This window comes from Sardina pilchardus, chromosome 7 (genome assembly GCF_963854185.1).
Source record: "Sardina pilchardus chromosome 7, fSarPil1.1, whole genome shotgun sequence".
In the NCBI taxonomy this organism is placed as follows: domain Eukaryota; kingdom Metazoa; phylum Chordata; class Actinopteri; order Clupeiformes; family Clupeidae; genus Sardina; species Sardina pilchardus.
The window spans coordinates 23,948,046-23,960,998 of record NC_085000.1 but is presented as its reverse complement, the minus strand read 5'-3'; the positions used below and the strand labels follow the sequence as shown (position 1 = coordinate 23,960,998).

Below are 12,953 nucleotides of genomic sequence, written 5' to 3'. Positions count from 1 at the left end.
AGTGTTAGTTACTTCTGGTAAAATGTTCTACATGCTGACTGAACAGCTTCCAGTGTTCACTTTGTGAAACACAATGCAATGGAGATCAATAATTAAAATGGTTGACTTCTGTAAAATGAGACACATAATGATAAAATTACAATGTTGTGTGGAATATGGGCCACACGACCATTATCTTATCTAGTACAAGTTTGGCTACACCCAATATGCTTTTCAACGCCTTGATTAAAATAGATAAGTTAGTTTACCTTCCCGGCATAATCTCAAATGCATGGGTCATTAATTACACAAACTACAGGCTGACGATCCTGCAGATAATTCTCAAGTGCCATTTGAGAAAGAAATAAACAAACATTCAGTGATACAAGCAGCTTGTATCTGGCCCTTTTTTGCATCCAAGCATTGTACGTTGAGGAGTATTTGCTGCTGGGGGGCTCACAGGCATGCCACAGTTATGACTCATTCTGAGCCTTCACTGCCCAGGCCGTGGCGTAAAGCATGGCCTGAAGTCCTCTAGGGCAGTGGGGCTTTCCAGGTTATGTTTCCCCCTAAGTTCTCCGTAGTATGTTAAAATAGCTTGGGCAACTCTGAATGTACATCGAGAACTGTAACATGTGATCAGTAATAGCACTGAGAGACAACAGAGAGAGAGAGAGAGAGAGGGAGGAAAAGAGAATGTGTGATTAAACCTTTTCTGATGTACAGTAGTCCCCTCCTGAGTGAGACAACTGAATTAAATGCCAGTGAAGGGTTTTTCAACATGCCTGTTTCTTCAGATGACTAGAATAATATTTTTTTTCTTATGTATTTTTAAGGCCTACATCTGAAATCAGTAGAAACGAACAAATATTAGGCTATTAATATGTCTTTGTCAAAGCAGTGTCAGGCAGTGTCAGACAGTGTCAGACATGAATGAGAATTCCAACCACCACATGGCTACCAAATTTTCTTTCCAACCAGAGTGAAAGGTTAAATGCTGGGTAAAAAGCCTCTATGTTCATTAAGTACTTCATATGTAAAATTACTAAATTATTACCTACACAGAAATAGTATTGTGACATGTTATTCCACTCCTTACATGCGGATTCGCAGAGAAACGCATCACTTTTGTTCTTATACCTGCTCTCTCACTCCCCTGAGCATTCGGGATCATTGGTACAGTCTGAGTAGGTTGAATGGAATTTGGGTCAGTCCACTTTATGCCCGTTTTAGTTTATGAGGGGGGGCGTGGGGGTTTTATGTATTTAAATAAGCGATTACGCGTAAACTACCACTCTCCAAACGCAAGTGGAAGGAAAATAAAAAATAAATATCTGGATCTGCAGTTTGCAACTGTATGCTTTGCATTTTATTCAGCGAACGCGTAATTAACTTATCTCCACCTCTCCAATCAGTCGGAGTGAGTGACTCCTGAGTCTATTCGCAGCTGCTCGACTATCCCTCCACTCCGGATTTGGCAAAGAAAGGAACAGCTGCTGTAACGTTTTAACAATTTTGGAGAACGCGACCCGGGACATGCTGTCAGACGGAGGGGAATCGGTACACCACCCGCGCCAGTAGAATCATGGCCGAGGACTACTGGGAGAGCGCACTGGCTTTGGGATATTATTGTTAAGATTACAAGGGCATACGGGATCCCGCGTCCTCGGGTAAGCAATCAGCCAAATCTGTCCAGTAAATTACCTGGCGGACATTTTCCTAGGTCTGTAGTATTGCTTTAGGGGCATTTCATGACCATTTAAAGAGTGTCAGGTCGAAATAAAACATCTAAATGTGACTCCCCAACTAGCCGGAGACTTCAGCGTTACTGTCGTGCTAGCTCCATTGATGTCAAAAGATTGCAGCGCGCTAGCTCGCTAACCACCTCTGACTTGGGAATCTCCTCAGATGTCGCCTTGTTCGGTTTGGGATAAGGATTCCGAGGATAACGTTAGACCCTGTATTTCGCCCTGAGTTAAAGAAATAAGATGGACGCTGTTTGACCGTTCACCTGTTAGACGTAGCATGAGTAATTATTCTACATTCCTATGCATTTTAGAAGCAATTGACATGCTATGGAGTGCAGTGAGTGCACCCGAAAGGGCCATACGCGTCGGTAATACAGCTAACTATAGCCCTGCTGCTAGTTAGTTAGCTAGCTTGCTAGATTAAGTCGCAAGATTAACTTGTGAGCTAAACAGCTAACATTACCAAGTCAATTCGCTACTTGTACGTAACAACATCGTCATTACTTATAACGCAAATGATAACGTTACAGTAGGCTAATGCAAAATACAACTTCGTACTTGGTGATGGCTGTGTCCGTGCTTTGGAATGAAGTATCCTCCAGTCTCACCGTCACCGGTAAATATTTACAGAGTGACTTAGGCTAGTCACGGTGATATAATGGATTAGCACGTTTCTATGCTAACTCCTTTTTTTCGCCGAATTTGGGAATTTTACATGGTTCTGCGCTATCCGCGTGGATAGTGTCAACGCTGAAAGTATCACAACAAGACAAAGGTAAATGGTGAAGATGTATCATCTCCAAGAGATGTACTTACAATTCTGAGGAAGTCTCTCAAAACTACTCTGGGATTACTTTCCCCATTCAAACGCATGAATAATTCCTTGTGCCAAGTGCCTGATGCCACAGGAGTGCCATCACCATCTTTTGTGAATACCACAGCCAACAGATGTTGTGAGCTGCTTTCTCTCGGCGTCCTCATCCAATCTGTGAGATTGCCTTATGGCGTGCTTTTTGTTGATTTATTATCTGTATGAGTTTTCCTACTGAGAATGGAAAATATTTGCAGAGACTTTTTTGTAATAACCACTCCTGCTAACATCCTTCGCGCGAGTCAAGCCGCTCTGTGGTGCTTCTGGGTTGATCATCAACATGCAAGGTGTCTGTCACCGCTGCAGATGTCAAAGTTGGACAGATTGAGTCACTGTGGACCTGCCTGCACTGTGAGTAAATGAGCACAGGAGTGCACAGGTCACTCCCACGCCCTTATCCACCTCATTCAATCAAGAAGCTCATTTGGGGTTAAAAATTCTGCAGCCAGCTTATGTAACTCTAAGCTGCTGCTTGTGCTGGAATTCACGTTTTATAGTTTCCCTGATGCGAGAGACCATCATGTACCGGTGCAATTGGTGAAAGAACACTCTGATCTGCCAGTCTCTCACAAAGGACCCTGGGTGACAATCCTGAGAAGGGGGACCTGCCCACCTTCAAAGGGGGATTTGACTTACTGTAATATGATACAACAATGCACTAACCACGGACAATTTTTATCCAGTCTTTGTATATGGTGGAGGAAAAGATTTAGTTCAGTGGTATTCCTCATCCTCCCTACCTGAAATGTCTCTCGTGGATAGAGGTGTCCATAGAGTCTGAAAATGAGAATTTAGCAAAGAATTCCTGCTGTTTGGTGGCGAGCAGCAGGTCTATAGATGAAAGTCTGTCAGCGAGCGTCAGACATCACAGCTACATTAGACGAGAGAAATGCATCTGACAAAGTGGCAAAATGCAGATGGTGTTTGCCAATTATCCAAAGCAACCCTATAATCACAGCTTGCCGAACCAAATGCCCATTTAGCTGTGAGCTTACACTGTAACATGCTCTTTATCCAAACCCGAGAACCAGTTTATGAAGCAAATGCCCGCAACATTATTGAAAAAGGCTGAGCATACTAATCCAGCTCAAGGCCTGAGTCCAGGCCATGTTGTGATCGTTGTTGTTGTTTTTTTTTTCTCTCTCTTTCTAATGTCACACTCACACACATTTGCATGTCCCTTAATTATGCCACTGTCATTGAGAAAATTTGATGGTAAAAAATGTCCTTTTCAAACATCCCGGAGCAGTGATGTGATTTTGTATTTATTTATGTGACTTCTTTCATCCGCAAACTGATTGCTGACCCTTTGATCACCAGAGCGTCTGTGATGTGTTGACAGGACAAGAGTCAGACTCTCCCTGTTGCATTCGTCCGTGAGAATGTGGAGTGGGCAGTTTGTGACTCTAAGGCCCTTAAGTAAAACTGTCTCTGAGATCATGTACCTAGTGTGTGTGTGTGTGTATGTGTGTGTGTGTGTGTGTGTGTGTGTGTGTGTGTGTCTTCCTCCTTCTCCTGGTTTTAAACCGAGCGAAAGCCTCCTGAATCCCAACAGATAGTTGGAAGGAAGGGAAAAAAAGGACGGCACTTAAAATGGTTGTCCTCTTGGGTTTCAGGTCTAGGTTTCCCCCTCTGTTTGACCACTCGCTCCCTCGGGCCAAGGGGGGAGCACGAACTCCGCTAGCACCATCCGAGCGATCCAAACTATTTGAAACATTAATCTTGTCACCCCCTGGATTGTTTGCATTGACAGTAACCTGAAGTGATGCGCCTCTTCTGTTTTTATGGGGGTGCGGATCATGTGTCTGTCCGTCCTCACCCCCCCTCCATCCCCCCGCCCCGCCCCCCCCCACTAAAAAACTAAAATGCGTCCTACGGCTGCATTCTGTAATGGCAAGCCCACAGTGCAGGAGAGGTACAGGAGGCGATGCAGAGTGCACACTGCAGCAGAATGCTGAATAAGGAAGCCTGGCGGCACCACATCGCTTGCTCTTTATGATGCTTTTACTTGGATTAATGTCACTTTATACTCCCCCCCCCCCCCCCCCCCCCCCCCATACATTGTCAGCAGTGGGAAGATGTATACATATACATACAGGGACTGTCTGGAGTGTAAAGATGCTTTCATACGCTGCAGCAGCCGGGCCTGGCCGCAACGCAGCGCACAACACTGGAGTCATCCATCAGCGAGGAGTGGGGAGAGTGGCAGAGTCTGAATTCATGCGGTTGCAACAGTGAAGTGGCTCGCCGCCGTCGGCATGTGGGCATCTGTTTGTGTGTTACAGATCTCATTTCCCTCTCTCGAGCATCAGAGCAACAGATATCATCATCTGCGTTCTCTCTCTCTCTCTTACTCTCTCTCTCTCTCTCTTGCACTCTTCCCTCTTTCTCTCTGTCCATCTCTCTGTCTGACTGAGTGTTTTTAAAAAACGCTCTAAGCCCTCATCATTGGTCCAGTAAAAAAAAAAAAAGGAGGGGGGGGGGGGGCATTCGACAGGGGCTTTTAGTAGGTCAGTGCCCTAAGCGGGAGAGAGGTCTGAGAGTGCAGATCTGAAGCCGGATTCTGGGTGGCTGCGGTTGTTCCGCATGTGCCAAGGCCAGTGATTAGTTGCAGAGGAGAAAGCACACAAGCCTTCTGGCCGCTTGGCACGTCTGGAGAGCTGTCCCCGAGTTTCTCCCAGGCCCCTTCCAGACCGGCTGCTGGTTTGTTTGTGGAACTGTTATCTAACCACTCGTCCTCTTTCGTCCCGGGCTCTCGGTCTCTTGGGAGTTGTTTTTGTGGCAATAATATTCTTGGGCTATCGAGAAATTTGATTGCCGACTTCCCATTTTGCCAGCGGAGCTGGATTGGAGAGGTAGTCTGAGGATGAGGATGAAGAGGAAATCCCTTGATTCTGTAACAGGAAAAAAAAAACTTTGCTTTCATTATTTCCATTGGGTCTGCCTATTAGTAGGAATAGAGCAATAATAAAGAAAGGATGTGAAATGACAGCGGGCGCAGCCATTAATCCTCTGGTCTGTGCGCTGAGTGGAAGCGCTGTTGGCTGAGTGATGTATTTGTTGTGAAAGCTATCACTCACTCGACAAGGTGCCTCCAAGCCACTACGAACTCACTGGATAGCATGCTCTCTCATTCTCCCCTCTCCCTCTCTCTCTCTCTCTCCCTCTCTCTCTCTCCCTCCATCACACTCCCCTTGCTCCCTCTCTTCCTCCTCTCTGGGTGATGACGAGGAGAACATGTTTATGATTTAAACTGGCATGTAGGCTATATCCGCAAATGCCATCTGGCTGATAGTTGTCCACATACAGGGTGCATACTGTGGCTTACTTTTGAAGCCTTTTACTGTAGATTGCTACCATGCCAGCTCAATCAAAGCGCCCTTGATCTGCTGATTTACGAGTTGAGTAAAGGTTGACGTTAGTGTATTATGGCATGTTTGTGTCTGCGACGATGGTTCGCAGTTCCCTGTGTGTCCCAAGGGAGTCACCGTTAAGAACTTGCGCTCGTGTGTTTCCTGCAGAACTGTTTTTAATGATCAGCGCGCTCACTCGCGTCTTTGTTTGCGCAAGTATGCGTGTCTGGGATGGAAGCAGTCGCCGCCTGTGTGCCTTTGCGCGTCTCTTGTGGATGCCCGTGTGTGTTGTGTTGTGTATGCGCATCTCTGGTGCAGTGAGCGAGCGAGCGAGTGTTTGTTTTTCCCCTGTCGGAGTCCACTGCTGGCTGGCTGAGCCGCTGCTCTGGCTTCAGGCTTTTTGTTTTTTTGCCTCTGGCCGACCCTCCACCCTCCAGTGTTAACGTCCCAGCGTCCCCACCTTCACCTGAGTGTGTGTGTGTGAGTATGTGTGCTTATGCGTGTGTATATTGGCTGCCTAACTATTTGTGTTCTTGTTTTTCCCTGTGTGTGTGTGTGTGTGTGTGTGTGTGTGTGTGTGTGTGTGCGTCAGGCAGGCTGATTGAACAGTGGCTGCCCCTCCTCCCTCTGCATCACGCCCCCCCCTGCCGCCGCTGATGGACCGCATGAGGAAGATCAAACGGCAGCTGTCCCTGACGCTGAGGGGGGGCAACAGCAGCGACAAGTCCTTGAGCGAGACCATCAGCTCCCAGGACAACGCACACAGCGACTCCGGTACAGTAAAACCCAGAGCCAGGAGCCGGACACAAACAAGATTGTGCCTAGTTTCGACCGACAAATCCGTCTGAAGTTCATGCAGAACTCTCTGAAACGGCATAGTTACACTCCAGTGTGATGAGTTTAAATAATTGTAGTTATATGAATTGCAGTGCATTTTGATTCATTGTCAGGCTGATCATGGTACTTTTTGGCTTCTCTAACACATGGTAGTTGTAGGCTGAGATGCCCCTAACCCGTAGTGCAGGCGTGAGCACAGGCGGTGAACTGACACACACGAGCCTGGAAGCTGTGTGCTGAAACTGAAGTTGCAAATAGGCTTTCGGGCACTGTGAGCTAACATAGCACTTGGCGTTTCACCCCTGTAGGCTATGCCACCAGCACGCTGCATAGCGCGGGGCTCAACTGTTGTTTGGGTTATTCAGCAGGCGAAGGCACAGCCGAATCTCTGATTGCGTTCTCACCTCGCCGGACCCCGGCTTGATGGCAGCCGTGTTGTTGCACATCCACCAGACCGTCATTAAAAACGCAGATGGGGTTACAGAGACGGGGCGGGGAGGTGCACAATTACCACTCGCGAAGCCGCAAAGGGTTTAGTGAGGCATGCGTCACTGCCGGGGATCGGCAATGATTTACGCCGAAACCGCTCCTCCTACGCCCGAGCTTTTGCCGGGTTTCGCCAGCCTCCCCCACGAGGCTTCAGCATCGGTGTCGGAAGACACGACCCAGCGACGGCAAGCTGCCGTGGAGGAAGACCGAAGGAGTCTCTGGAGACCCATTTGAATGTCGACGCTAATAGATTCCTCGCGCGCTCCCCTCCGTGTTAACCTTCCATTTTCAAACGAGGCTCTGATTGCGGCCTCATAAATTTCAGTCGGCCCGAGGAAAGTGAGCGGCTTCTTCGTTCTTAGCACCGTTATACTGTATACAGCACTATCTACTTAAGGAAGATGTCAGGAATTCCATTATGCACTTTTCCCCCAAGAGGCCTGTTATCCTCGCAGCAGAACTAGAAAGCCACTCCGTCAAGGAGCCGGATGCTAATGCAGGGGAGGTCTTGAAGAACCGCTGGTAAAAGAGGAAGAACCGCCAGTTCATGTAATGCGGTTCACCCCGGGGCCTCGCTGAGCCTGAGTGATGCAGGGCACACCAGACATCAGAGGGTACGCTAACGCTACGCTACAGAGCAAGATTAGCAGCACGTTGAGCCCAAAGCCAGAGGAGCCAGATTCAAAATAAAAAAAGGGGGGCAAATGTTTGTGGCGGACGGGATTTCTTTGAACTTCTACATTTTTTTTTTGGTGTGAACATTTCAAATTGTTCGCTTTACACCGGAAACAAAATTGGTGAGCTGCAGGGCGATTGCCATGAGTGTTCTCCTATGTTACCTCTGGCTTCATGCTCAACATACCAATAATCTGGGTTCATACCCCTCAGGCAGGAGTTTTACACACACACACGCGCTCACACATATACATACATACATACATACATGCAGGCATACATACATACATAGATACATACATACATACATACAGTACATACATATACAGGCATACAGTGACCTTCTTAAAAGCTCTGAATGGATCTTCCTGAGGGTTGTACTTGCTGTTGGACACAGGCACGTATGTCTCGGGGCAGGGTGGAGAGATGGCAAAGCTAATCTTTCCTGCTTGCTTACTTATATTTATTTATTTTTAAAGCATGTTTCATTTTACAAGCATGGCTCCCTCCTCCTCCTCCTCCTCCTCTTCGATCTCTCCTCCTCCTCTCTCTCTTCTCTAATCACTTCATCTTTCTTTATTCCGCCTCCTCAACAGACCTCAACAAAGCTGCTCCAGTTCAGCATATACTCATGTTAGCCTGGTCAGCGGAGAAAGGTTTATGGATTTATCCCACATACAGTATATAAACGTGACATAACGCCCAGTCTCATACCATAGTTCACGCGCTGTGTAGCTTTTAATAAGCCTCCACCCATTCCCAAGTACGACTATGCAGGCAAATAGGAGTTCACAGCACACAAGGCAGTGGGCAGGAGACAATGAAGTACCGTCACCTTTCCTCCAACACGGGTGGTGTATTGAGAGCCTCACAGGGTCAGGATAATGAACTCTGTAGAGTGATTAGGTTATCGATCGTCCACATGTGGGCGGCAGGAGTCCTCCGTCTTCCCTAAGGCCCTGCTATTGGCATTCCTGACTACTAACGGTGAAGATGTTCCTTGCTAATCAACCTTTTTCTCCCTCCCCGTCTTTGAACTTCTGTTGGTCTAGGTGTTAATTAATCTATTAAAAAAAGATGCATGCTGCTAATGATCTGTTACCCTATTTATTAATTGGTTTGGTTCTTCTCTTGTTTGTGTGTTTTTGATTTTGAACTTGCTTTCTCTGTGTGTTTTTTTTTTCCCCTCTCCCTGATAACCCTCTCTCCTTCCTTCCTTCCTTCCTCCCTTCCTCTTCCTCCATTTTCTACTCCATATCATCCCCTCTGCTCTGATCCCTCTAATGGTTCTAATACTTAACACAATTCCACTGAAACATGCCCCCTTGCCTTCACCAATCTGTTTCCCTCCTCTCACTTCACCCGCTTGGCTCTGTGTGTCATTCTGCTCCTCCCCTCCTATATTCCCTTCTTCTTCTTCTTCTTCTTCTTTTATTTATCTCCGTCCTTTGCATTCTGTCTATCCTGTTCTCCCGTCTCTTTGTCCCTCCACCCCTCGTGTCCTCTCTTTTAATCCACACATTTTTTTCCTTTCATATCCCGCTTCCTCCCATTTATTCCCGACTCTTTCTTTTCTTCCCTCTCCTCCCCTCCCCCTTCCGTCTCAATGCATCCCCCTCTCTCTCCCCCTCTCCCTCTCTCTTTCTCTGGTCTTGCTCCTGGCTCTCCGTCTCCATTCCCATTCCCTATCCGTATCCTCATTCCCATCCCCCCCTCTCTTCTTCATGTCCTGTCTCTTCCCTTGCGTGCCCTCCTCCTCCTCCCTCCCTCCCTCCTTCCTTCCTCCTCCCTCTCTCTCCCAGAGGCCATGCCAGTGCGGGGCAGTGGTGGTGGCGGTGGCGGTGGGGGCGTTGGCAGCGGGGGCGTTGGCGGGGGGAGCGTTGGCGGCCTGCGGGGCTCTGGGCGCTCGGCCGGCGGCTCCCTCAGCATGCACTCCCTGCTGCAGTCCTACAGCAGCGCCCTGCGCAGGCCGCGCAGCCTGGGCCGCAGCCTCAGCTCCTATCTCAACCACGCCACGCGCCTCGGTACAGCACACACACACACACACACACACACACACACGGGGCGCACCAGCACACAGGTCACGCGCCACAGCACGGGGAGGGTGTGGGTGTGTGTGTGTGTCCTGTAGAGGTGGATACATGGAGTGTGTGTGTGTCTGAGTGTCTGTCTGCTATAGATATGGAAGGTGGTAGTGTACACAACAGTGAGTTTGTGTGTTTGTGTGTGTGTGTGTGTGTGTGTGTGTGTGTTTGTCTGCTATAGATATGGAAAGTGGTATTGTCCACAACAGTGAGTTTGTGTGTGTGTGTGTTATGCAGATGGATAGAAGGAGAGTATGAGCCCGTGTATGTGAGGGAATGCCTGTGCGTTTGTGTGATGTGGAGGAGAAACGGCAAAGAGACAAGAGGCTGATTTATTGTCTCAGTACTTAATGATCAAAGTGAGTGAGTGAGTGAGATTCAGATTTCCTCTCTATGGTCTAAAAAATGCACTGTTGCAATGTTTGTTTTGTTTGAGGTTGTATTTATGTGTATGTCCAATAGGATGTCTTCATTGTCTATCAGAGAGATCCCGACCTGTGTGTGTCTGTGTGTGTGTCTGTGTCTCTGTGTGTGTGTGGGGTGAGTCATGCGCCATGAGGTGAAATGTTGTGTGTGATGTGGTTTGTGCGTGAGTGGGGAAATGGGAAACTAGCTCCTGTTGGACAGCAGAGCACCTGATTTAAACAGACATCAGATAAAGGCACTGCGCTGGGAAAAGGTTTGTGCACAAGATGGGGAGCTGGCCTCTTCAGCACCCCTGGCCTCGGGGGAAATAGCCCGCTGTCTACTGCTTTTCACTAGGATGCCCTGGAGTCACCCCCATCAGCCCAGTCTCAGCAGTCAAAAGTCAAGCCAGTAACTCAGACTGTACCGATACTGCATTGGGTAATGGGGTTTAACATTTAAAAAAGATCATATCAAATAAGATGAAACATGATGTGTTGTTGTTCTACATTGCCTCTGGTTGGATATTATGGGATATATTTAACACTAAGAGTGAGGCCTGAGGAACTCTAAGGAGGAAGGATTTGTGCGCAGTTTCCCTTCCTGTGTCGCAGACCGGCACCTGACATACTTACGGCTCCAGGGCAAGAGGATTAGTGACTCTGCAAGATGGGGCATGATGGCTACCGTGTGCTATAATTAGACTGTGTTTTTGTCTGTCTCTGTGTGTCTAAATGGCTCTGTGTGTGTGTGTGTGTTCAGAGATCGTCCACGAAGACGTGAAGATAGGCTCTGACGGCGAGAGCGACCAGGTCTCGGCCACCTCATCGGATGAGGTGCACAGTCCAGTGCGAGTCCGGCTCCGGGAGAAACCGGGCCGCAAAATCTCCAACGAGGTGCCCCCCCCCCCCCCCCCTTTCCCTTTTTTTGCCCTCATGTTTACTTTTTAAGCAGTCTGTGATGGTAACCCAATACACACTGTAGAGGTCCGTTGTATGTGCGCTGTCAAAAGAACCTTAGTTGTTCATGTGCGGTCACATGTCTGTAAATGTTAAACAAAGTGACTCAAACTGAAAGCCAATCAACACACTCTCAGGAGCATGGATTGGTGCAGTGTAATGTTATGATCCATAGAGCTCAAATATCAAAATGTTTTCAGCTTCAAGCAGACTGTACCTACTACATCTTGATTTAGTTCTTCCCACTGTGTCTGTGAAAGCTTTTCTTCCCCTATCTCTCTCTTCTCTCTCTCTCTCTTTCATGCTCTCTTTCTCTTTATTTCTTTCTTTCTCTCTCTCTCATCCATCATCATGCACCCATCCCCTGCATCAGTCTCCTACTGTGACTCCACATATCTGTCTTCCATAACTGCTCCTCTCCAGCTGTCTCTCTCTCAGTCTCTCTCTCACACACACACACTCACATACACACAGACACACACACTTACAGAGCTAGCTGGTTAAGAGCAGATGAAAGCAGACATGCGGCTTCTCCCGGCTGCTGTGCAGAGTCCTCTTTTCAAAATGAGTCGGACTGCTCTCATCACTGCCTCAGCTGCACAGATCTGTTGGCAGTTGGCGCCGCTTCTCAGCCTTGTGCCAGCTGCCAAGGCTGGAGGGCTGTTTTGGCAACAAGTTAAGTACTGTTATAACAATGTTGTTTTTGTTTTTGTTGTTGTTGTTTTTTTGTGTTGTTTTTAAGGACGTAAATAAGCGGCTGTCGTTGCCGGCAGACATCCGGCTTCCTGATGGCTACCTGGAGAAGTTCAGCCTGAACAGCCCGCTGTTTGACAAGCCGCTGAGCCGGCGGCTACGACGAGTGTCTCTGGTACGGAACGGAACCCACGCCTCTGCTCCGGTTCTACACGCCTTTCGGTCATGTTCCCTGGTGTTTCCCTTCGCTCGCGCTGTCTGCCTTTTGGTCATGTTCCCTCGTGTTCCTCGCTCCCGCTGTCTGGTCTCCCTACCGCTCGCTCTTCATCTCCCTCTCTGGTGGAAAAAAAACAACTCTGTCTCCAAACTGTGTTTTTGTTGTGATTTTAGTTTCCTGCTGTCTTAGCTTTTCTTCTGTACCATCCACGCCATCTTCCTCCTTTTGAACTCTTTCTGCTCTTTTTTTTTCTCTCTTCCTCCCCACCTGTTTCTTCATCTTCCTCATTCCCCCCCACCGCTTCCCCCCCCCCCCCCCCCCCCACCTCTCCTCTCCTCTCTCCTCATCCCTCTCTGTCTTTTTTATCCTCTCCGGCTTGTTTTCGGCGTTGCCGTTTTCCCTTCCTTTAATCTGTCGTGTTTCCCTCCCGTGCTGATCTAATCCCCCCGTGTATCCCGCACGCGTTCTCTTTCATCGCCGTGGTGTCCTGCCGCTGAAGGATTCTCAGCGTTTTTGCACTTATCAGCAGCTTGTAGCCATTTACACTCCGACAGGCAAGAGCCTTCGATAAGCCTCCTAATCATAGGAGCCATTTTCTCTCTGAGGAGACAATGTACAATGTATCTCAGAGTGTTGTGGGGGG

General features: G+C 48.1%; 1 protein-coding gene across 3 annotated transcripts in view; it reads left to right on the top strand.

Annotated features, from left to right (window-relative positions):
* The first annotated feature begins 1,285 nt into the window (after window positions 1-1,285).
* Window positions 1,286-12,953, top strand: part of cdk16 (cyclin dependent kinase 16) — a 29,437-nt gene continuing 17,769 nt past the window's right edge. The window contains exons 1-4 of one of the 3 annotated variants that reach the window (XM_062541401.1): window positions 1,286-1,649; window positions 6,548-6,725; window positions 11,204-11,337; window positions 12,143-12,268. In XM_062541401.1, the coding sequence (XP_062397385.1) occupies window positions 6,608-6,725; window positions 11,204-11,337; window positions 12,143-12,268 (378 nt within the window). In that variant the 5' untranslated portion in view covers window positions 1,286-1,649; window positions 6,548-6,607. Of the gene's footprint in view, window positions 1,650-6,543; window positions 6,726-9,842; window positions 9,977-11,203; window positions 11,338-12,142; window positions 12,269-12,953 lie in introns of those variants that run through there. The other 2 variants (XM_062541400.1, XM_062541402.1) reach the window with 2 other exon arrangements.